The 27,061-nt window shown below is 36.9% G+C and overlaps 1 protein-coding gene across 2 annotated transcripts in view; it reads left to right on the top strand.

Annotated features, from left to right (window-relative positions):
* The window catches only part of LOC133644514 (retinoic acid receptor RXR-gamma-B-like), a 141,881-nt gene that overhangs the window by 37,169 nt on the left and 77,651 nt on the right, over nt 1-27,061 (top strand). Inside the window, exon 2 of one of the 2 annotated variants that reach the window (XM_062039046.1) lies at nt 8,503-8,653. The exons of the other annotated variant lie outside the window; for it this stretch is intronic. Within the exon in view, the coding sequence (XP_061895030.1) occupies nt 8,587-8,653 (67 nt within the window). The 5' untranslated portion in view covers nt 8,503-8,586. The remainder of the gene's footprint in view (nt 1-8,502; nt 8,654-27,061) is intronic. 2 annotated transcript variants of the gene reach the window in all.

Raw genomic sequence — 27,061 nt, forward strand, 5'->3', positions numbered from 1 at the left:
CTCTAACCCAGGGGTCGGCAACCCAAAATGTTGAAAGAGCCATATTAGACTAAAAATACAAGAAAAAAATCTGTCTGGAGCCACAAAAAATGTAAAAGTCTTATATAAGTGTTATAATGAAGGCAACACATGATGTACCGGTAAGTGTCTATATTAGCTATAGTAGCCTACTATCAAAATTCCTTTGTGACTCAGGCTGACGCAAATCTTTGTTACAGAAATTGTTATATTTATTCTACACATTTTTACAACATTAGAAAACATTCGTAACATTCGAGGTTTCTCACAGGGTGAGATAAATCCTGGAAATTACTGGCTTAGAATGGCCAAAGGTATAGATGTGTGTGTCCAAGTTAAAGGAAATGGCAGGCTGTCTTCTTCTAATGGATTTATTACAATCTTTGCAAGCTGGGTAACGTTTGCTGTGGTCTGGAACAACATGGCACACTAGCAACTATGAGAAATGCAGCCAACATTACATACAGATAATGTGTCATGAGACATGCAAATAAGAATTAAATACACAGAGGACATACGTAAAGGATATCAGAAGAGCTCAAATATACCTAAAAAATGAGGCATAATGATGCAATATGTACAAACCCCGTTTCCATATGAGTTGGGAAATGGTGTTAGATGTAAATATAAACGGAATACAATGATTTGCAAATCCTTTTCAACCCATATTCAATTGAATGCACTACAAAGACAAGATATTTGATGTTCAAACTCATAAACTTTATTTTTTTTTTGCAAATAATAATTAACTTAGAATTTCATGGCTGCAACACGTGCCAAAGTAGTTGGGAAAGGGCATGTTCACCACTGTGTTACATGGCCTTTCCTTTTAACAACACTCAGTAAACGTTTGGGAACTGAGGAGACACATTTTTTAAGCTTTTCAGGTGGAATTGTTTCCCATTCTTGCTTGATGTACAGCTTAAGTTGTTCAACAGTCCGGGGGTCTCCCTTGTGGTATTTTAGGCTTCATAATGCGCCACACATTTTCAATGGGAGACAGGTCTGGACTACAGGAAGGCCAGTCTAGTACCCACACTCTTTTACTATGAAGCCACGTTGATGTAACACGTGGCTTGGCATTGTCTTGCGGAAATAAGCAGGGGCGTCCATGGTAACGTTGCTTGGATGGCAACATATGTTGCTCCAAAACCTGTATGTACCTTTCAGCATTAATGGCGCCTTCACAGATGTGTAAGTTACCCATGTCTTGGGCACTAATACACCCCCATACCATCACAGATGCTGGCTTATCAACTTTGCGCCTATAACAGTCCGGATGGTTCTTTTCCTCTTTAGTCCGGAGGACACGACGTCCACAGTTTCCAAAAACAATTTGAAATGTGGACTCGTCAGACCACAGAACACTTTTCCACTTTGTATCAGTCCATCTTAGATGAGCTCAGGCCCAGCGAAGCCGACTGCGTTTCTGGGTGTTGTTGATAAACAGTTTTCGCCTTGCATAGGAGAGTTTTAACTTGCACTTACAGATGTAGCGACCAACTGTAATTACTGACAGTGGGTTTCTGAAGGGTTCCTGAGCCCATGTGGTGATATCCTTTACACACTGATGCCGCTTGTTGATGCAGTACAGCCTGAGGGATCGAAGGTCACGGGCTTAGCTGCTTACGTGACCGCCGTCCAAATGTAAACAAACGCCATTGGTGGATCTACACTTAACATCCACTGTAATGATATCAAGTACAGGCACGTATCTAGTCGATAATACTATGATCATGTCGATATTTTTTGGCATCACATCTTCTTTTTTTATTTTTTTATTTAACAGAAGTGTAGATAGAACATGTTAAAAGAGAAGTAAGCAGATATTAACAGTAAATGAACAAGTAGATTAATAATTCATTTTCTACCACTTGTCCTTAATAATTTTTTACAAAATAATAGAATGGAAAATGACACAATATGTTACTGCATACGTTAGCAGACTAAATTCGGAGCCTTTGTTTGTTTACTTACTACTAAAAGACAAGTTGTATAGTATGTTCACTATTTTATTTAAGGACAAACTTGCAATAAGAAACATATGTTTAAAGTACCCTAAGATTTTTTGTTAAAATAAAGCCAATAATGCCTTTTTTTGTGGTCCCCTTTATTTCGAAAGGATCGAAAAATACCCAAAAGTAACGAAATACATTTTTGTACCGGTACCAAAATATTGATATTGCGACAACACTAATAGACACATATATTAGTGAGGTAGCTGGTAGTTCTGATAATGTCTGTTTGCAGATTTTCTCGATGGATGTATTTTATACAGTATGTAAGTCACTTCTTGAGCTGGTTCCCACCTATTTGTGTTCTTACAGTATAAGTGTAGAGATTTCAGTCGCTACAGATTACCGTCGCAGAACATTAGCATGTTGGTTCCTAGAGCCAACACAAATCTTGGAAAAAAAACCTTCAGATATGCTGCTTCCTGGTCATGGAATGACTTACAGAAGGATCCGAGGCTAACTGAACTCTTCACTTTGGGGGAATTCCAGTCCATTTTAAAGGATTGAGAAACCAGTTGTATTGGTCAAATTTACTTCTCTTTTTAAATTGTTTTTTACGAAAACATTGAATGTTTTTACACTCGCAGAACATTAGCATGTTGGTTTCTAGAGCCAACACAAATCTAGGGGAAAAAAAGCCTTCAGATATGCTGCTTCCTGGTCATGGAATGACTTACAGAAGGAACTGAGGCTAACTGAACTCTTCAATCTGGGGGAATTCCAGTCCATTTTAAAGGATTGAGAAACCTGTTGTATCGGTCAATTTTACTTTTTTAAATTGTTTTTTACGAAAACATTGAATGTTTTTACGCTCGCAGAACAATAGCATGTTGGTTCCTATAGCCAACACAAATCTTGGAAAAATAAGCCTTCAGATATGCTGCTCCCTAGAAGGATCTGAGGCTAACTGAACTCTTCAATTTGGGGGAATTCCAGTCCATTTTAAAGGATTGAGAAACCTGTTGTATCGGTCAATTTTACTTCTCTTTTTAAATTGTTTTTTACGAAAACATTGAATGTTTTTACGCTCGCAGAACAATAGCATGTTGGTTTCTATAGCCAACACAAAACTTTGGAAAAATAAGCCTTCAGATATGCTGCTCCCTAGAAGGATCTGAGGCTAACTGAACTCTTCACTTTGGAGGAATTCCAGTCAATTTTAAAGGATTGGGAAACCTGTTGTATCGGTCAATTTTACTTCTCTTTTTAAATTGTTTTTTACGAAAACATTGAATGTTTTTACGCTCGCAGAACAATAGCATGTTGGTTCTTATAGCCAACACAAATCTTTGGAAAAATAAGCCTTCAGATATGCTGCTCACTAGAAGGATCTGAGGCTAACTGAAATCTTCAATTCGGGGGAATTCCAGTCCATTTTAAAGGATTGAGAAACCTGTTGTATCGGTCAATTTTACTTCTCTTTTTAAATTGTTTTTTACGAAAACATTGAATATTTTTACGCTCGCAGAACAATAGCATGTTGGTTCCTATAGCCAACACAAATCTTGGAAAAATAAGCCTTCAGATATGCTGCTCACTAGAAGGATCTGAGGCTAACTGAACTCTTCACTTTGGGGGAATTCCAGTCCATTTTAAAGGATTGAGAAACCAGTTGTATTGGTCAGTTTTACTTACCTTTTTAAATAGTTTTTTTTTTACGAAAACATTGAATGTTTTTGTGTTAACGTTGTAAGTATCGTAATTTCCGGACTATAAGCCGCACCTGACTATAAGCCGCACCAGCTAAATTTAGGGGAAAATACAGATTGCTCCATATATAAGCCGCACCCGACTATAAGCCGCAGGGTTTTGATGTGTAATTAGCGTAGTATATAGGGGTTCCTGCTACCACGGAGGGGATTGTCGGGACAGAGATGACTGTTTGGGAACGCAAAGTGTCCCATTTATTAACTATAAATCTTTCAATCATTCAATCAAACTTTCACATCTTTGACATGGCGAACAGCATTCGTGCAGAGTACAAATAATACAACGCTGCAAAGTAATACAAAGTGCTCGCCTGTACGTTATCAAAATAACCAGCCTACCGGTATATGAGAAGTCAGTCTTTAATCATTGTGTCATCGTCTTCCTCCTGCGTACTAAAACCACCGAAATCCTCTTCGTCGGTGTCGGAGAAGAACAGGCCGTATATAAGCCGCACCCTTGTATAAGCCGCAGGGACCAGAACGAGGGGAAAAAGTAGCGGCTTATAGTCCGGAAATTACGGTATTTTTATTTCTAACTATAGTGCGTGACTGCTGTTGTTTTGTTGTTATATGCATTTCTGTAACTTTGTTTTGCTGCCCTATTGGCCAGGTCACTCTTGGAAAAGAGATTTTATTCTCAATTAGTTTTTACCTGTTAAATAAAGGACATTGATAGATTGATATTGAATACTGAATATATTGTCAGTGTATTATCTGTGAGTATTTCCATACAAATCACTTTACTTTAGTTGTTTGTACCACTATGGTATTGTTTTCAAATAATACTTCTTATCTAAAAGTGTATTATATATTTTTAAAAGTATTTTGGGTTGCCAATAAATGGATTTAAATTATTTTCAATATGCGGGGCTGCTTTAAGGTACGAGTATTCTAAAGTACGAGCTTGGTTGTGGAACGCAATGTGCTCGTAGTTTAAGGCACCGCTGATTTGGCACTGTTAACATGTAAACGATAGCCTGCCCTACTCTTGACAGCGTTTGGCGGTGGAATTTAAAATGAGTTATACATTTCAGTTCAGTTCACAGTGTAGAACATATCCTATAGGCAGGAAGGCAATGGTTGGCATCTGCTCCATAAATAGTGGAATGTCCTTGTAAAGAGATAGGGCCTGATCTAATAAAGGTTTGCATGTATTAAAACACAAACTTGATAGTGCATGCAACAATCTCATCTACTAAGCTAAGGCACAGAGTATTGTGTCTCTTAATTGTGCAAAAAAGCAGCGCGGTCACAATGTCTACCATGCGACATGACATGGAAGTGAAAATGAGCATCAAAAAAAGCTCATAGAGAGGATAAAACAGCCACCGATATTAGTTGCGCATTTGTTCTCTGTTTTTGACTATTGGGAGGGACAAAGCTGCATTTAGGGCTGGGCGATATATCGAGTTTGTAAGATGTATCGATATACTTTTAAACAAGATATGAATTAAGATTTGGACAAATGTATGCGTCTGGATAAAACATTGATTTGAGTTGTTTACCATGTAAGCCCAAATCAAAACTGTTCTGGAGTTGCCAAGCCGGGCATATTTCGCATGAGAAATGCTGCCAGAAATGTACGCCGGAGTGAGGAAGATCATAGCCGCATAATTAAGTAAAGTCCCTTACTTTTTACTAATTGGTTTTTATCTAGTCTGCACTTTGCCTGTGTTATTATTATTATTGGCTTTTATCTAGTTTGCACTTTGTCTGTATTATTACTATTATCATTATTATCGACTCCTTCTATTTTTTATTTTCCTATTTTAATGATATTGGATCTGTGTTGTTGTTGTTGTTGTTGGGGACAAGTGTTGTAAATTAGCTTTGGCTACAAACACTATGATGCATACATTGGATAACTGTTTCAGATGTCTATGTTTTTGTATCTGTCCCTATTTCAAATAAACATATATATATATATATATATATATATATATATATATATACTTGGCACGGACCAGAACCGTGCTTGTGTGACAGTCCATTACATCATCGACTGGGAATTAAAAAGCGCCTGCCTGCAAATAAGTTTTTTATCCCAGTTTGATACATTTTGTATTATTTGCACCGCTATGTTATTTATTTTATGTAGAAATAATATTTTTGTTACGTACGGGAGGAGTAGAACGGCACAGACATAAGGGGGCATTTATTTATTATATTTATATTTACAATATATATAATAAACCATAAATAATATAACCAAACAATACTAATAATTAAACAGGGGGGAAATGGAGTGTGACTAGATCCAAAGTGTGTGAGTGTGTGAGACTATGTGTGAATCAACGGTTTTGTGGTACCCGTAATGTTGAACGAGAGAAGGGACAAGGCAAGAAGGCAGTCCGTGGGCAGGCAGGTAGTCAGGGCGAATAGCGGGAGGTCGAGATCCAAGAGGCAGTCCGGGAAGCAGGGGGTGGGGGGGACAAGGAATGACGAGACACACAGCAACGTCAACGCGGGGACGGAGGTCTGCAGTAGGATTGACAAGGAGGACACGAGACAATGAAAAATGACAGGGAAGAAAAACATGAGCAAGATTGCATAAAGCATGATGATCGCTTACTGTAAGCCAACAGAAGGTTACGTTCCGGCGCGGGATAGCAGGTTGAGTAGGCTTATAAAGGAAGGTCTGATCATCAGTACAGTTGTCATTCACTTCAATTTCAGTGAATCTCGCTCAAAAATAAACATCTTTATATGTATACTTTCACCGGAAAATATATTGAGATATATATCGAATATCGAGTTTAAGTAAAAATATATCGAGATTAGGGTTGTACGGTATACCGGTATTAGTATAGTACCGCGATACTAATGAATAATTTTCGGTACTATATCGCCTCTGAAACGTACCCCCCCCCCCATACATAAGTGTATATAGAACATGTTAAAAGAGAAAGTCAGCAAATATTAACAGTAAATGAACAAGTAGATTAATAATCCATTTTTGGGTGACGGTGTGGCGCGGTTGGGAGAGTGGCCGTGCCAGCAACCTGAGGGTTCCTGGTTCGAACCCCACCTTCTACCAACCGAGTCACGTCCGTTGTGTCTTTGAGCGAGACACTTCACCCTTGCTCCTGATTGGTCGCGGTTAGGGCCTTGCATGGCATCAGTGTGTGAATGTGTGTGTGAATGGGTGAATGTGGAAATAGTGTCAAAGCGCTTTGAGTACCTTGAAGGTAGAAAAGCGCTATACAAGTATAACCCATTTTACTATTTTTACAGCTTGTCCTTAATAATGTTGACAAAATAATAGAATGATAAATGACACAATATGTTACTGCATACGTCAGCAGACTAATTAGGAGCCTTTGTTTGTTTACTTACTACTAAAAGACAAGTTGTCTTGTATGTTCACTATTTTATTTAAGGACTTAACTGCAATAAGAAACATATATTTAATGTACCCTAAGATTTTTTGTTGAAATAAAACTAGAGATGTCATTCATTTTTTTATTTATTTTTTATTAAATCAACATAAAAAACACAAGATACACTTACAATAAGTGCACCAACCCAAAAAACCTCCCTCCCCTATTTACACTCATTCACACAAAAGGGTTGTTTCTTTCTGTTATTAATATTCTGGTTCCTACATTATATATCAATATATATCAATACAGTCTGCAAGGGATACAGTCCGTAAGCACACATGATTGTGCGTGCTGCTGGTCCACTAATAGTACTAACCTTTAACAGTTAATTTGACTCATTTTCATTAATTACTAGTTTCTATGTAACTGTTTTTATATTGTTTTACTTTCTTTTTTATTCAAGTAAATGTTTTCAATTTGTTTATTTTATTTTATTTTATTAATTTTAAAAAAAGGACCTTATCTTCACCATACCTGGTTGTCCAAATTAGGCATAATAATGTGTTAATTCCACGACTGTATATATAGCAATATCGGTTGATATCGGTATCGGTAATTAAGAGTTGGACAATATCGGATATCGGCAAAAAGCCATTATCAGACATCCCTAAATAAAACCAATAATGCAATTTCTTTGTGGTCCCCTTTATTTAGAAAAGTACAGAAAAGTACCAAAGTAATTTTAGTACCGGTACCAAAATATTGGTAATCGAGATATACTTTTTCATCCATATCGCCCAGCCCTAGTTGGATGTAAATAACTGTCTTAGAAATGTAGCGCACATGCTATTCAGCACTTGTTATTTGGATGGATAGTAAATCAGTTGTCAAGAAAGAAGACACTGGGGCGCTGCTATGGAAAATGCAAACTGAACTGAAGTGTAGTGCACGGTGCAGGCATACTTTCACAAACCTTGGCAATGGAAACGCACCTCAACTGTAAATAAACGTTGTTGGACGACAATGAGAGCGTCTCCATGTACTCATGTCTGATCCCCTTTTAAGCAGCGGTAATTGGAAACTACAGCTTGTACTGTAAGTGTGACCCCCACGGCCCCACACCCTGTCCTGGCTGGTGCCAGATTTTAGTGCCCCACCCCCCCCCCAATCCCTCACCACCAATGTAATGCCAGACACCATGCACTATATAACAGGTGTCCCCTGCAAGGGTTTTAAGAAGAGAGCGAGACGCACGAGTTGATTTGTGTCATCAGACGGGGCAGCAAACAGTTCCTCTGGGATTGATCTCAAGGGAAGGATAATCTGGCTAATCTTGCAACCGGCGCTGGCGGGCTCCGCCTCTTTCTGCTCTCCGCCTCCTCACTGTTCCTAAAAAAAAAAGTGATCCGGAGTTTCCGCCTCATTTTTTTTTTTTAGTCCGTCAGCGTACCGTCACGCGAGTCTGAGGAGCCAGGCAGGCTACTGGCGCCCTGCGGGTGCCGCACACTTGCAAGCGAAGGCATGTGGACACCTGCGACATCACCTGCAGCTGGAGGCGGAGCCGGGCGGGAGCTGGGTTACGGCCACTGTGAGTAGTCGATTCTATGCATCCTTTTAGGGCGGGGGTCAGCAACGCACGGCTCTCGAGCTGGAGCATTTTTAAAAAAGGATTGAAAATGGAAAAAGGGGAAACTTTTTGTTTTTGTTTTTGTTTTAGTATATTTTTTGTTTGAGGACAAACATGACACAAACCTTCCCAATTGTTAGAAAGCCCACTGTTTAATATGTTTGTGTGTATGCTTCACTGATAAGAGTATTTGGTGAACATTGTTTTGTCCTACTAATTTTGGCAGTTCTTGAACAGTTGGTTTACATGTACAATCTTCCACTCCTTCTTTGTCTCATTTTGTCCACCAAACGTTTTATACTGTGCGTGAATGCACAAAGGTGAACTTTGTTGATGTTATTGACTTGTTGGAGTGCGAATGAGGCATATTTGATCAGTGCATGTCTGCAAGCTAATCAATGCTAACATGCTATTTAGGCTAGCTGTATGTCCATATTGCATCATTATGCCTCATGTGTAGGTATATTTGAGCTAATTTAATATCCTTTACTTTTATCCTCTTTGTATATAATTTAGTTTTGCATGTCTCATGACACATTATCTTTATGTAATATTAGCCGCATTTCAGATAGTTGTTTGTGTGCCGTGTTGTTCCAGATCACAGCAAACATTACCTAGCTTTCCAAAGATTGTAGTAAATCTATTAAAAGAAGACAGCCTGCCGTTTCCTTTAACTTGGACACACACATCTATACCTTTTGGCCATTAAAAGCCAGTAATTTCCAGGAGTTATCTCACCTGAGTAGCCTCTGATTTACTAATGGTTTCTAATGTTGTAAAAATGTGTAGAATAAATATTACATTTCAACATTTCTGTCAACATAGATTTGCTTCAGCCTGCGACACATAGTCATTTTAATAGTAGGCTATTATAGCTAATACAGACACTTACATCATGTGTTGCCTTCATTCTAAGACTTTTTTACGGCTTTTAATTTTTTGTGGCTCCAGACAGATTCGTTATTTTTATTTTTGGTCCAATATGGCTCTTTCAACGTTTTGGGTTGCCGACCCCTGTTGTAGGAGATAGCAATAATTAGAGGCAAATCAGTGTCTGTTGCTCCTTTTCTTTTTCTTTTTATCCCACACAAAGCTAGAGTGCAATTAGATGCATTATGGTAATACCTTTAATCTCTGAACACTCTTTTTTTAAACTCATATTTTTCCCAGGGTGAAACTCTCCGAGCAAATGACATGTGCTGATTTGTTGTGTTTTAATTTTTGCCCTTCATCAAGCAAAGAACAACATATGGCAACCTCAGTAAATTAACTAAAACTGACACTGGATACTTCAAGTCATGTTTTTAAAATTAAAAGATCAAATTTAAAAAAAAAATACTTTTACAAATAAAATTAAAAGTAATTAAATAAGAATTTTAAACAGGAAAAATAAATATAGAAAAACATTTATTTAAATATAGTATTAATGTTAATGTACTAAAATTAAATTAAAGTAATTCAAGGAAAATGATAAACTTGAAATGTATATATTTATAATATTAGTCTCACATTTTGTTTTTAATGTTGATATTAAAAAAAAAAAGCCTCCATTTTGGTACTTTTATGAATAGTTCAATGCCAAAGATTGTTTAGACTTAGACTTAGACAAACTTTATTGATCCACAAGGGGAATTGTTCCACACAGTAGCTCAGTTTAAAAGGATGGAAAGGGTAAGGATGGAAAGGAAAATGCAGGTATTAAGTAGACTAAAAATTTACCATAATAGCAATATAAATCATAACATACAGTATATGTAATATTTACATATTACATATTAGTGGGTTCCCGATACCAATATTTTGGTTCCGGTACCAGTACCAAAATGTATTTCGGTACTTTTCTAAATAAAGGGGACCTCAGAAAATTTCATTATTGTATTTATTTGAACAAAAAAATCTTATGGTACATTAAACATATGTTTCTTATTGTAAATGTGTCCTTAAATAAAATAGTGAACATACAAGACAACTTCTCTTTTAGTAGTAAGTAAACAAACTAAGACTCCTAATTATTGTGTCATTTATCCTTGTATTATTTTGTCAAAATTATTAAGGACAAGTGGTAGAAAATGGATTATGAATCTACTTGTTCATTTACTGTTAATATCTGCTTACTTTCTCTTTTAACATGTTCTATCTACACTTCTGTTAAAATGTAATAATCACTTATTCTTCTGTTGTTTGATATTTTACGTTAGTTTTGGATGATACCACAAATTTGGGTATTTATCCAATACCAAGTAGTTACAGGATCATACATTGGTCATATTCAAAGTCCTCAGGTGTCCAGGGACATATTTCCCGAGTTTATAAACATAATATAAAAATTTTTTAAACGAAAGAAGATTTTGTGATGCTAAAAAATATTGATGTAATCATAGCAGTATCGACTAGATACGCTCCTGTACTTGGTATCATTACAGTGGATGTTAGGTGTTTCCACCAATGGCGTTTGTTTATATTGTAGCATCCCGGAAGAGTTGGTGCTGCAGAGAATTCTCTGAATTTGTTCTCTAGTGTTTATGTTGTGTTGCGGTGAAAATATTCTCCCAAAATGTGTTTGTCATTGTTGTTTAGTGTGGTTTCACCATATGGCACATGTTTATGACAGTGTTGGCGTTGTTCATACTGCCACCCTTAGAGTGACATGTATGGCTGTTGACTAAGTATACACTTCATCGACATGTGATTAGTGTGTTCAAAGTTAAATTGATCGTCATAATGGTCAATGATCGGACTTAATGAAATTTTTGTTTTGAAATTGTCAACAATAGACACATTTCAATACAACTATTATCATGACTCCGGTGTGCTGAGGTGTGTAATGAAGCATGTATAGCAATCACTCGTCCTAAATGGTTGATACTTAATTTAAATTAGGGCTGCAACTAACGATTAATTTGATAATCGATTAATCTGTCGATTATTACTTCGATTAATCGATTAATAATCGGATAAAAGAGACAAACTACATTTCTATCCTTTCCAGTATTTTATTGAAAAAAAAACCAGCATACTGGCACCATACTTATTTTGATTATTGTTTCTCAGCTGTTTGTACATGTTGCAGTTTATAATAAATAAAGGTTTATTAAAAAAAAATAAAAAAATAAAAAATTGCTTCTGCGCATGCGCATAACATAGATCCAACGAATCGATGACTAAATTAATCGCCAACTATTTTAATAATCGATTTAATCGATTAGTTGTTGCAGCCCTAATTTAAATGTACTCGATTTGTCTCACGACGGGTGGGGGACCGGTACTTTTCAGAGGCGGTATAGTACCGAATGTGATTCATTAGTATTGCGGTACTATACTAATACCGGTATACCGTACAACCCTATTAGATATACAGTATATAATATCCATCCATTCATCCATTTTCTACCGCTTGTCCCTTTCGGGGTCGTATCTCAGCTGCATTCGGGCGATAGGCGGGGTACACCCTGGACAAGTCGCCACCTCATCGCAGAGTATATAATATATACTGATATATTGTATTATTATATCAAATTATATTTTTATATATTATATACAATATATAACAAATCCCAATTACCATGTACAATATTACAGTATATGTAACAGCTGCAGCAAAAAAATAAGGGCAGCATAAAATAGAGAGTAGATCCAGCAGAAAATATACATTATAATGAATATTATATATATATTTATTTGCCCGGAAATACTCACAGATAATACACGGACAATATATACCGCATTCAACATCAATCAATCAGTGTCCTTCATTTAACAGGTAAAAACTCCAGAAATACATATAACAACAAAACAGCAGCACTATAGTTAGAAATAAATATATTTACATTATAATTTTAATCATGTCCAGATTGGAGGATTTCATTGATTGCATTAAATGCAGCATCTGTTTATTGATTGTTTCATTCAACACACGTGACCCACTCGCGGCCTTAAATACAGGGAAGCCCCCTGCTGACAGGGACCTCCCCACTGGATGCCTCGTCCTTCACTATTTGCACGCCTCTCAACAACCCGTCCCTTCCCACAGCCCCCCCACCCCCACACCCATCCTGCTTGATCTCACTGCCGCGCATCTGCTGGCCAGCATCCTTCATCCATCATCGCTCGCTCGGCTTTTGTCTTCTGCTCCTTCCTGTGTTTTAAAGATGTGGTGGGAGGTGTTGACGGGCTGAGCCGGTTTTGCTGGCACGCGTACTGTACTCGGACCCCCAGCTGGCATCTGTGCTCGGGTGTGCAGTCGTGCTCTTTTCACCTGTGTCCTTAAACGGAACACACACTCACGTCCTGTCGCATTTAAAACATTGGGGATACAGTACAATATATAGGGGCTTTCCAGTGACATATGGCAACGTCATTTTTGAGTTAGGCAACCAGATGAATGAACTTTAGCAGTTTTAAACATTCGCTTTAGGGATTTGCTGATCGATTGGTTCACCGATTTTTGCGAAAAAGTATGTGTTTAATGCCGATCACAAACGCCACACTGCAAAAACTGAAATCTAAGTAAGATGAAATATCTCAAATAAGGGTGATATTTGCTTATTTTCTGTCTGATAAGATAATTCTCCTCACTAAGCAGATTTTATGTTAGAGTATTTTACTTGTTTTAAGTGTAGGGGTCCTAAATGATCTCTGTAAGATATTACAGCTTGTTGCTGAGATTTTATGACCTACATTGAGTAAAACATGCTTGAAACTAGAATATCAACTGATGCAAAGCTGTGTCATCAACACTCACAAGTATAAAACAATTTTTTTTAAAGTAATAATTTCTTATTTCAAGCATGAAAACAAAAAATCATGACTTTGACACAATTGTGTCTCATATTAAAACTGATGACAGCCAAATGGACTTTGCTGTTTTATTTTCAATGAAACAATAGAAAATACGTACTCATAGTACGTTAGCACAGTACAGTAAACGGACAGTTAATTTTTAAACATTTAACATGTGACATGTCTAACAATTTTGAACAGAAATAGTTAATGTACATTCAGATAAATTCTTCCAAATTACAAATAAAAACATTTTGGCCGGGGGCCGGGCTGTATATATGCGCACTAATTGACTGAAAGAGCACGCACTTGGCGCGATTATGTCACGTTATCGATGGAAAAATGCATTTTTAGACAATATGATTTGCCTGAGCGGCTAGGAGACCCCGAGAGTAACAAGCGGTTGCCTTGTTGCCTTTCCAATAAGAACAATAAATTAGTTTTTAGTATAAGTAAATGTAATGCCGAGCACATATTATTATGTCAAGATAATGGCACTAGCATTTACTTAATTTAAGAATATTTTTCAACTTATTGAGCAAAAAGGTCTCTTTTTTTTTTTTCTACCAAGAAAAGTGCACTTGCTATTAGTGAGAATACAGTGTTTCCCATAAACTGCCAAGATACCTGTGGCGGTGGGGGCGTGGCTATGGGCGTGGTCACATGACACCATCGAGTAATTTGCATAATTTACTACAATGATATGATTTTCTCTAAAAAAGGCTCAAAAAATGTATACTTGCTAATTAATAATAACAGTTTTGTTTTAAACGTCCATCCATCCATCCATTTTACAATATAATTACAACACTTTATGTACATATTTATATACAGATTTGAACAATAAGTTATTCACTAAAATATATTTATTAATTGTGGTTCTTACAAAAAATATATCTTATAAAATATAAAAGCTAAAATGTCTCTTAAAGCTCTGCCCCTTTAATTCGTGCATACTAAATCATTTCACTTTAGCCTACTACTACAACCATATTATTTACCAGCAACATAAAGTGAAACAGAGGCAGAGGTGTCCTGCCACAGTCAGTAACAAATAAACAGAAAACAGTAGTGGTCAAATACAAATAAGGCAACAAGAGAAGTATCCTACACTTCTCTTTTGTAAAGTAAATCTGAACAGCCGATATGGGCATCAACATCAACTATATGATTTGCCTGAGAAGCTGGACAGGACAAAAAAAAATAAAATATATATATATATTTGTGGCGGACGTAATTCTTTCGTGGCGGGCCGCCACAAATAAATGAATGTGTGGGAAACACTGGAATATACTTATTTTAAGGTATTTTTGGGTGCATTGAAGTTAGCTAATTTGACTTGTTTTGGAAAGTCTTGACAAGCCAAATTTCCTTGTTCTATTGGCAGATAATTTTGCTTAGTTCAAATAAAATACCCCTCATTTTTGTATTTTTTTTCTTGTTTTTGAACACTGACTTTTTGCAGTGCAATCTTCTCTTATCGTGGTATGTGCCTCCATACGCAGTGTGGAGCCGCTCCCCTAAATTGATATGCATAACCGGAGAGAAAACCAGGAGCAGGCGTGCTAATAGATAAGATTAGCTGGCTTTTTTTTAATATTTGTTTTTTGTCCTGTCCAGCTTCTCAGGCAAATCATATAGTTGTTCAAATTTACTTTACAAAAGAGAAGTGTAGGATACTTCTCTTGTTGCCTTATTTGTATTTGACTTTATTAAATGTATTTATATTATCATTTGGTGCAGCCGGGCCGGAGCAGGAGGGAATAGAAAGAGGGAAAAAAAGGAAGACAGAGGGGGAAATTGTGGGGACAAGAGGGGGATTAGACAGAGAGACAAAAACAACAACAAAGATTAGCTGGCTTTAAACGACACCAAGAAATAAGTGCTAAGTCAACTTTAAGAAGTGTAGCAGCTAGTGTTGTCCCGATACTAATATTTTGGTACCGGTACCAAAATGTGTTTCGATACTTTTCGGTACTTTTCTAAATAAAGGGGTGTCACGATTGGGTCGCATCTTACTGCAGGGGGTCGTTCTCCCAGGATGCAGACGGGAAACTCCGGACGAAGCGTGCAGGTAGGATATGATTTATTTGTCATAAATCATACGACATACAAAAGACAGGAAACAAACAAAAGAGACACGTGCCGATCGCACGGGAAGCTAAGGCCAAAACTTAGCTCAGGAATAGAGAAACATAGACGCAAATAAGGAAGCCAGGCCGAGCGTGGCGAGAAACGGGAATAAGTAGCTCTCTGGTTGGTGCCCGGCAGCAGGTGAGCATCCTGGACACTAATCAGAGGCAGGTGATACTAATTTGCAGCCATGGCAACGAAAACAAACCCGGGGGTGCTGAAAACAGAACTGAGGTAGTTGAACTAATAGAACAAAACTAAACAAAACATGATCCGGGAAACGGATCATGACAAGGGGACCACAAAAAATTGCATTATTGGCTTTATTTTAACAAAAAATCTTAGGGTACATTAAACATATGTTTCTTATTGCAAGTTTGTCCTTAAATAAAATAGTGAACATACAAGACAACTTGTCTTTTAGTAGTAAGTAAGCAAACAAAGGCTCTTAATTTAGCTGCTGACGTATGCAGTAACATATTGTGTCATTTATCTACCTATTATTTCGTCAACATTATTAAGGACAAGTGGTAGAAAATGGATTATTAATCTACTCGTTCATTTACTGTTAATTTCTGGTTAATTTCTCTTTTAACATGTTTCTATGTACACTTCTGTTAAAATTTAATAATCACTTATTCTTCTGTTGTTTGGATGCCTTACATTAGTTTTGGATGATACCACAAATTTGGGTATCAATCCGATACCAAGTCCTTACAGGATCATACATTGGTAATATTCAAAGTCCTCATGTGTGCAGGGACATATTTCCTGAGTTTATAAACATAACATACATTTTTTTTAAACACAAAAAGATTTTGTGATGCTAAAAGATATCGATGTAATCATAAGTAGTATAGACTACATACGCTCCTGTACTTGGTATCATTACAGTGGATGTCAGGTGTCGATCCACCCATGGCGTTTGTTTACATTTTGACGCCGGTGAGCTACGGTGTGTAGTGAAGCATGTTTAGCTATTCCTTGTCCTGCAGGGATGATACTTGTAAGAAACGTACTTTATTTGTCGCCATGGAGGCGAGGATTAGTGATTTAGAAGTGGCTAAAACACTGCCGACGGACGTTAGCCGTGAGCTAGCTAGCCATGTCTTAAAGCACCTCTTCCTGAGGGTGTTTCAGTGTTATAACTTCACCTTTATCGTCAGATTTTAAGCCAAAATACGTCCGTTCTCCCTTTTCTGTCTACACACTGTGTCTGTTTGTACGTACTCCGTGATTGTGCACTGCCGAACATGCTCCTTTGTTCGTAAAACCAACAATGACACGACGGGGGGGTGCCGGACCGGTACGTTTTAGAGGCGGTATAGTACCGAATATGATTCATTAGTATCGCGGTAATATACTAATACCGGTATACCGTACAACCCAAGTAGTAACCAGTTTACAGCAGAAAGTAAGCAGATATTATTAAATATAAAAGTAGATTAATAAGTGTTAGAGAGGGTAATACAACAACAACTGTTGGTGTGTCAGTACACGACACGCAAGAGGGCAGATACATCAATTGATGGTGTCGATATTAAGGTTAGTACCAGCGTATGATTGATACCAGAGTGATCAGATCGACATTCATATTTTCTTAAATATTTATTTGTTGTTTATGTTAGCTCCTCCACATCGAGAGGAGCCAGATGATGTGGTTCGGAATTCAAGGGGAAGAAACCAAAGGATTTAAATAAAAAGTAAGATAGTCGTTTAGGATTTGGTTAAGTTTTGTGTGTACATTTTACTTTGTTTTGCCTAATCAATTTGATGTAATAAAAGTAAACTGTCAATAGCACTCACCACAAATAAATTGTAGGTAATACACGTGATCGGTATCGGGAATGGTATCAGACGATCTCACTCAGGGATGATCGTATCGGAATTGGCAGCGTTACATTTTGTATTTTAATTTTCTTCACTTCCTGTTTAAAGAAGGAAAGGAGTGTGTTGGAAAAAAGATATTAATAAAAAATGTGAGTTTAAAAAAAGACAGTTTGTGCAGGGTTAAGTAAAAGGAAGGAATCAATATGTTAGAATAAGGATATAATAAAAGTACCCATTTAATAGGAGTAAGAAAAATATCTAACGACAAGTACATCAAAAACTGAGGGATTTTTTTCTAAAGACTTTAAATTTAGGATAATAAAGAATACAATGTTAATGATTGCTTATGCAGTGATGAAAGAAAATGAAAATAAGTGTTAAAAATAGAGGAAATAAACATAAATAATTGTATATAATACATTAAATATTATGATAATTATAATATAGAAATATCAAAAATAGAATACTTAAATAAACACACATGAATAACCTTGTGTTAAGTCGTGTTGCTAAGATGACAGTTTATCTCCTACTTTGTATTTATTACCTTGGCTTTTTGATTTCCCGCCCATGTCTTTGTTTGCCGTCAATTATGTTTACTGGAAGGGTTTAAAAGTAAATTACACCTCTTAATCACAGGGCGAGGTTTGCTACTACAAGTATGAGAAAGTGTATCAGAGGCCATGCCGTTCTTCTATTGTGTAACAGGAAGCACGCCGCTCAATTGACACTAGTGCCATTTGTGGTGCTCTGCACGTGTTGTGGTGGAAACGCTTAGGCATGCAATACAGATATCGTCTAAGTTTTATAAACATTAGTAAAATAGTCAATGATTTATAGATATTTTTACAGCGGCTGAATCTTAATGTGCCATTCTTGACCCTGTTTCTTAGTATCATTATCACTGGAGGACGAGGAATTGATAAACATTCTTCACTACACGCTATAGGAGGATATGCAAACCGCTAAGCTAGAGCTTTTGGATGTAAGCAGAGATGGGCAGATCTATACAGTATAGTATACCGTATTTTACGGACCATAGGGCGCACCGGATTATTAGGCGAACTGCCGACGAATGGTCTATTTTTAAATCTTTTTTCATATATAAAGCACACCGGATTATAAAGGAGTCATATTACTATTATTTTTTTCTAAATGTAAAACACTTCCTTGTGGTCTACATAACATGTAATGGTGGTTATTCGGTCAAAATGTTGCATGGATTATGTTTTACAGAGCATCTTCAAGCCGCTTTCTGACAGTCGTTTCCGGATGCGCCGTTTTGTGGGCGGTCTTATTTACGTGGCTCACCTTCGGCAGCGTCTTCTCCCCGCCATCTTTGTTGTAGCGGTGTAGCGTGCAAAGACGGGAGTGGAAGAAGTGTCAAAAGAGGGAGCTAACTGTTTTAATGACATTCAGACTTTACTTCAATCAATAACAGAGCAGCATCTCCTCATACGGAAACAACAACATCGGAAATGTGTCCCGTGAAAAAAAACGTCCGACCGGAACTCTCTAATAACTGAAGTTCCTTGGGTGAATAATGTAAACTCACTACACCGGTATGTTTTAGCGCTTTAATGGTGAGTTCACTGACAGATATAAGTAAGAACTTTACACTACTTTAAATTACAAATTGCAACAGCGGAGGATGAATGTCCCATAACAAGAAGATAGGGAAAAAGAAGAAGCTTATCGACTACAGTGTCGGACATGGACTAAAAAGGCACATTTTCAGGACTTATGCAGATCCCAAATATAGATCAGCAGGTACCAGAAGGTAAAAAAAATTGCTTTTGCATAATATTGCGAAACAAAACGCCAGATAATATGTCTTACCTTATACACACACCATAATAATACTAGTATGTTGAAGCACAGTACAATCCATCAAGCGGTGTGGCTTCATAGCTTGCCAAAGTCGTACTAAAACATTTGGATAGATTTTTGAGCGCCGTGTGTAATGTTCTATATTTTCAATGGAACATATAAAATGTTGGTGTTGTTTACTTGAGTCATATTGCCATCATAGTGTAGCCTACACTTATCTCTTATGTTTGACTGCCATCTACTGGTCACACTTATCATTACACTATGTACCAAATAAAATAGCTTCAAGATCGGTAAGCTCAACCAAACTTATTCCTTACATTAGGCGTGCCGGGTTATAGGGCGCGCTGTCGAGTTTTGAGGAAAAAAATGATTTTAAGTGCGCCTTATAGTCTGGAAAATACGGTAAGTTAATGATCAATACTACAATGATTAGATAGATTTTTTATTTTTTATTACCAAATCTTTTTTTTGTTGTACTTTTTCTTATTGTTTATGACCACATGAAATATGTCCCTGGACACAGGAAGACTTTTAAGTGCAAAACCCAAATTAAAATCAGAGACGAAAGTAGTTGTTACTTATGTTTAGCTTATTTGCGCGATTGACCGTATTTTGATCAAAATATTGAATTGATGTTGTTACACCGCCATCCTCACTTTTTGTCTGATTTTAATTGTTATCAAAAATGTAATCATTCAATAATCTTGCTAAATTGAAATATCAATATCAGCATTTGTATGACCAATACTGCCCCTGTAATTACTTGGTATTGGACTGACACCCAAATTTGTAGTATCACCCAAAACTAATATTAAGTAGCCAAACAGCAGAAGGATATGTGCTTATTACATTTGAACAGAAGTGTAGATAGAAACATGTTACAGCAGAAAATACCTAGATGTTAATAGTAAAAGTACATTAATAATGGTTTTCAGAAACTAATACAACCATAAATTATGCAATATCTTACCCCATATGTCAGCAGCAAAATTAGGAGCCTTTGTAAACCATTTTGAAATAGTTGTGTATATATATATATTATCATTTACATGGCAAAAAATGTATTGCGATATATAAAACCCAAAACCAGTGAAGTTGGCATGTAATGATGTAGATAAAAACAGAATACAATTATTTGCAAATCCTTTTCGACTTATATTCATTTGAACAGACTGCAAAGACAAGATATTTAACATTCTATATTTTTGCAAATATTAGCTCATTTGGAATTTGATACCGGCAACATGTTTCAAAAAAGCTGGCACATGTGGCAAAAAAGACTGAGAAAGTTGAGGAATGCTCATCAAACACTTATTTGGAACATCCCACAGGTGAACAGGCTAATTGGGAACAGGTGGGTGCCATGATTGGATATACAAGCAGCTTCCATGAAATGCTCAGTCATTCACAAACAAGAATGGGGGCGAGGGTCAAGACATTGTGAACAAATGCGTGAGCAAATTGTCCAACAGTTAAAAAACCAACATTTCTCAACCAGCTATTGCAAGGAATTTAGGGATTTCACCATCTACGGTCCGTAATATCATCAAAAGGTTCAAAGAATGTGGAGAAATCATTGCACGTAAGCGATGATGTTACGGACCTTCGATCCCTCAGGCGGTACTGCATCAAACAGCGACATCAGTGTGTAAAGGATATCACCACAAGGGCTCAGGAACACTTCAGAAAACCACTGTCAGTAACTACAGTTGGTCGCTACATCTGTAAGTGCAAGTTAAAACTCTACTATGCAAAGCGAAAGCCATTTATCAACAACACCCAGAAACGCCGCCGGCTTCGGTGGGCCCGAGCTCATCCAAGATGGACTGATGCAAAGTGGAAAAGTGTTCTATGGTCTGACGAGTCCACATTTCAAATTGTTTTTGGAAACTGTGGACGTCGTGTCCTCCGGAACAAAGAGGAAAAGAGAAAAAGCCAGCATCTGTGATGGTATGGGGGTGTATTAGTACAGGGGTGTATTAGTGCCCAAGGCATGGGTAACTTACACATCTGTGAAGGCACCATTAATGATGAAAGGTACATACAGGTTTTGGAGCAACATATGTTGCCATCCAAGCAACGTCTTTGTCATGGACGCCCCTGCTTATTTCAGCAAGACAAATTGACATATTTATTTCCTCAGTTCAAACATTAAATATATTGTCTTTGCAGTCCATTCAATTGAATATAAGTTGAAAAGGATTTGCAAATCATTGTATTCTGTTTTTATTTACGAATTACACAACGTGCCAACTTCACTTGTTTTGGGTTTTGTAGTGACGGCCGTGCTCCCAGCAGCTGCTTTGTTAGCCACTTTCTTACTTGCCGTACGTTACAAATTAGAATGCATAAAAAAAAAGACAAACGCATGTGTTCTTGTCTCACGTAAGGATTGTGAATGATAGACACAATTCCCAAAAAGTGCGGTTCTCCTTTTAAACCAGAGCCAGCCTTGCTGGTTGAACATTGCATCACTAATTTCATGCTTTTGCATTAGGAACACATTGAACGGATTCCTCTAAGTGGGTGGTGTTGTGGCCACAAGTCCACAGAGGTCAGGTCATTCTGGTATGTCATGCACACTGTGTGTGTGTGTTTGTGTGTGTTTGTGAGTCAGCTTCTCAGAATAGACCATTTTCCCTCGAGTCTCTTCAGACCACTTCCATGGTGTGTTACGGTTTCCATTATCAGCCAATGGAATGAGATGTAAACCGATCAATGAAAAAAACAGAAGCAATCGATCGTTATAATAATTAATTGAAGCTGAAGGTGTGTATCGGTGCAACAGTTAGCTCAAAAAGGTTCATTATGTCTATTTATTCATATACTTTTCAAAAATTCCATCCATTGCACCAAAAATGTTGTCCGACTAGAAGAAAATTGATGAGAAAAACTTGAACTTTAGTTCGTGTGATTTATGGTTTCCTGCTTTCCCATTGCTCATGCCCTCGAAACAATTGTTCAAGTTAAATAATTAAGTTGTTAGATATAACGAGTTTTCAAATTTGGGAAACCGCAGCCTCTCTCCAATTATTATGGTAGGCTGTTATCTTTAATGGCATGTGAATATCCCTCTCGGGATGTTTTGAACTTCTGTTTCCAAGTGTTGTATTGAACAAAATAATGAGTTTAGTTTTCTAGCGCAACTCGGCTTACAGGTTTACTTAGTTCCTGTGACGGAGCCCGTAATTTTAACATGCATCATCTTTTAAAATATGAAAAATGAACTTTTAGATTATGAATATTGTATCAACATAATACAATACGATGCACTACAAACAACTACAGTAGCTCTATGAAGTAATTTAATAATAATGTACTGCATTTACCTTGGAGAGCGAACTGCTACGGTATCTCTTGCAAGCTGTTTCTCTGTCAAGCACACCATCAGCAGCTACTCCATTTTTAATGACTAAATGTTAAGAATTTATTTTAAGCCTCTTTTTCAGTATGGAGTAGATTATTGTAGCAGGGCTGTGCTCGTACTGCTTTGCCAAGTCAGCTACGCGCACACCTTGATAAAAAAATTTCATGATTTATTTCTTTAATTCAATGCATATCATCAGGTTCTTCTTCTCTGCAATGTCCGTCACACTCACCTTTTTCTGACCGATGGTTGGAGAAACAAAGTGTGAGACCAGATGTTTTGGGTAGATCTTACAAGGTTTACTGTGACATTCACTTCGCCAACTATTGGTGGGGACTGGGTTGGTGAGTAACCCCAATTTTTGCCCGCAGCCTAGAGCATAACAGTTAGCTGAGAGAGCTTGTTTCCCAAAAACCTCTTGAGCTGGGACCCTCGTAAGCCCAGGCACTTATTTATACAGCAAGCTAGTGTGGACTGACTCAACAGCGCCTCTGTTGGTCTCAAATAAGTAGTGCGCTTCATTTAGTCTCGTTTGCCTCATGACACAATTAATCCATAATGACGATATAATTGATCAATGAATCAATTATTATTTAGTATGCCCTCGTCGAGATAATTTTGCATAAGTTTGTCGTTGTTTGTGTATGTTTTTCTAACCTCACATTTTACACATTAAGGTTGAACGATATACAACATTAATTTGGCCGACAATAGAACTTTTACTTCAAAACCCAAAGTCGGTGAAGTCGGCACGTTGTGTAAATGGTAAATAAAAACAGAATGCAATGATTTGCAAATCCTTTTCAACCTATGTTCAATTGAATAGACTGCAAAGACAAGATACTTAACGTTCGAAATAACCACCTAATTGTAACAGTAAATTAGCATGGAGATGAATAATACCATGTTTTTCAGACTATAAGGCGCACTTAAAGGCCTACTGAAACCCACAACTACCGACCACGCAGTCTGATAGTTTATATATTAATGATGAAATCTTAACATTGCAACACATGCCAATACGGCCGGGTTAACTTATAAAGTGCAATTTTAAACTTCCCAGGAAACTTCCGCTTGAAAACGTCGCGGTATGACGACGTATGCGCGTGACGTCACGAGGTCAAGGGAAGTGTTCAAATACCTCTGTTTTCTTCGACAAAATTCCACAGTATTCTGGACATCTGTGTTGGTGAATATTTTGCAATTTGTTTAATGGACAATGGAGACTGCAAATAAGAAAGTTGTAGGTGCGATCGGTGGAGCGGCGGACTACAGCAACACCAACACCAGGAGGTTGTGTTGTGTTTTGAGCAGGATAACAGACGCACTATGTTGAGTACAGCTTTGGCTTCCAAACATTTGATCGCTTGCCCGTACGTGCGTGTCGATATGTGCATGTCACGCACGTAACTTTGGGGAAATATATGTTTCTTGCCGACTCTGATGGTGTCGTCAAAAGCGTACAACGCCCGCCGCCGCATCTAAGTTAGCTTCTGTTTTTTTAGCTTCGCCAAGCTGAATATTATTAATCGTGTATTTACATGTTCATGGTTTAATAGTATTGTTGATCTTCTTTCTATCCATCCAGTCAGGGTTTTTTTAAATTTAGTTTCTATCTGCATTTGAGACTGATGCTATCACGTTGGCTATGTAGCTAGGTTAGCTTCTATTTTTTTAGCTTCGCAAAGCTGAATATTATTAATCGTGTATTTACATGTTCATGGTTTAATAGTATTGTTGATCTTCTGTCTATCCATCCAGTCAGGGTTTTTTTAAATTTAGTTTCTATCTGCATTTGAGACTGATGCTATCACATTGGCTATGTAGCTAGGTTAGCTTCTATTTTTTTAGCTTCGCAAAGCTGAATATTATTAATCGTGTATTTACATGTTCATGGTTTAATAGTATTGTTGATCTTCTGTCTATCCATCCAGTTAGGGTTTTTTTTAATTTAGTTTCTATCTGCATTTGAGACTGATGCTATCACGTTGGCTACGTAGCTAGGTTAGCTTCTATTTTTTTTTAGCTTCGCAAAGCTGAATATTATTAATCGTGTATTTACATGTTCATGGTTTAATAGTATTGTTGATCTTCTTTCTATCCATCCAGTCAGGGTTTTTTTAAATTTAGTTTCTATCTGCATTTGAGACTGATGCTATCACGTTGGCTATGTAGCTAGGTTAGCTTCTATTTTTTTAGCTTCGCAAAGCTGAATATTATTAATGGTGTATTTACATGTTCATGGTTTAATAGTATTGTTGATCTTCTGTCTATCCATCCAGTCAGGGTTTTTTTAAATTTAGTTTCTATCTGCATTTGAGACTGATGCTATCACATTGGCTATGTAGCTAGGTTAGCTTCTATTTTTTTAGCTTCGCAAAGCTGAATATTATTAATCGTGTATTTACATGTTCATGGTTTAATAGTATTGTTGATCTTCTGTCTATCCATCCAGTTAGGGTTTTTTTTAATTTAGTTTCTATCTGCATTTGAGACTGATGCTATCACGTTGGCTACGTAGCTAGGTTAGCTTCTATTTTTTTTTAGCTTCGCAAAGCTGAATATTATTAATCGTGTATTTACATGTTCATGGTTTAATAGTATTGTTGATCTTCTGTCTATCCATCCAGTTAGGGTTTTTTTTAATTTAGTTTCTATCTGCATTTGAGACTGATGCTATCACGTTGGCTACGTAGCTAGGTTAGCTTCTATTTTTTTAGCTTCGCAAAGCTGAATATTATTAATCGTGTATTTACATGTTCATGGTTTAATAGTATTGTTGATCTTCTGTCTATCCATCCAGTCAGGGTTTTTTTAAATTTAGTTTCTATCTGCATTTGAGACTGATGCTATCACGTTGGCTACGTAGCTAGGTTAGCTTCTATTTTTTTAGCTTCGCAAAGCTGAATATTATTAATCGTGTATTTACATGTTCATGGTTTAATAGTATTGTTGATCTTCTGTCTATCCATCCAGTCAGGGTTTTTTTTAATTTAGTTTCTATCTGCATTTGAGACTGATGCTATCACGTTGGCTATGTAGCTAGGTTAGCTTCTATTTTTTTAGCTTCGCAAAGCTGAATATTATTAATCGTGTATTTACATGTTCATGGTTTAATAGTATTGTTGATCTTCTGTCTATCCATCCAGTCAGGGTTTTTTTAAATTTAGTTTCTATCTGCATTTGAGACTGATGCTATCACATTGGCTATGTAGCTAGGTTAGCTTCTATTTTTTTAGCTTCGCAAAGCTGAATATTATTAATCGTGTATTTACATGTTCATGGTTTAATAGTATTGTTGATCTTCTGTCTATCCATCCAGTTAGGGTTTTTTTTAATTTAGTTTCTATCTGCATTTGAGACTGATGCTATCACGTTGGCTACGTAGCTAGGTTAGCTTCTATTTTTTTTTAGCTTCGCAAAGCTGAATATTATTAATCGTGTATTTACATGTTCATGGTTTAATAGTATTGTTGATCTTCTGTCTATCCATCCAGTCAGGGTTTTTTTTTAATTTAGTTTCTATCTGCATTTGAGACTGATGCTATCACGTTGGCTATGTAGCTAGGTTAGCTTCTATTTTTTTTAGCTTCGCAAAGCTGAATATTATTAATGGTGTATTTACATGTTCATGGTTTAATAGTATTGTTGATCTTCTGTCTATCCATCCAGTCAGGGTTTTTTTTAATTTAGTTTCTATCTGCATTTGAGACTGATGCTATCACGTTGGCTACGTAGCTAGGTTAGCTTCTATTTTTTTAGCTTCGCAAAGCTGAATATTATTAATCGTGTATTTACATGTTCAGTCACTGTGAATGTCCATTTCGCGTTCTCGACTCTCATTTTCAAGAGGATATAGTATCTGAGGTGGTTTAAAATACAAATCCGTGATCCACAATAGAAAAAGGAGAGAGTGTGGAATCCAATGAGCCAGCTTGTACCTAAGTTATGGTCAGAGCGAAAAAAGATACGTCCATCACTGCCTCTCAAGTCCTTCACTGTAACGTTCCTCATCTACGAATCTTTCATCCTCGCTCAAATTAATGGCGTAATCGTCGCTTTCTCGGTCCGAATCTCTCTCGCTCCATTGTAAACAACGGGGAATTGTGAGGAATACTAGCTCCTGTGACGTCACGCTACTTCCGGTACAGGCAAGGCTTTTTTTTATCAGCGAGCAAAAGTTGCAAACTTTATCGTCGATTTTCTCTACTAAATCCTTTCAGCAAAAATATGGCAATATCGCGAAATGATCAAGTATGACACATAGAATGGATCTGCTATTCCCGTTTAAATAAAAAAAATTCATTTCAGTAGGCCTTTAAAATCCTTTCATTTTCTTAAAACTCAACAGTACGCCTTATAACCCGGTGCGCCTAATGTATGGAATAATTTTGGTTGTGCTTACCAACCTCGAAGCTATTTTATTT

Source organism: Entelurus aequoreus, linkage group LG27 (assembly GCF_033978785.1).
Source record: "Entelurus aequoreus isolate RoL-2023_Sb linkage group LG27, RoL_Eaeq_v1.1, whole genome shotgun sequence".
NCBI classification, from domain to species: domain Eukaryota; kingdom Metazoa; phylum Chordata; class Actinopteri; order Syngnathiformes; family Syngnathidae; genus Entelurus; species Entelurus aequoreus.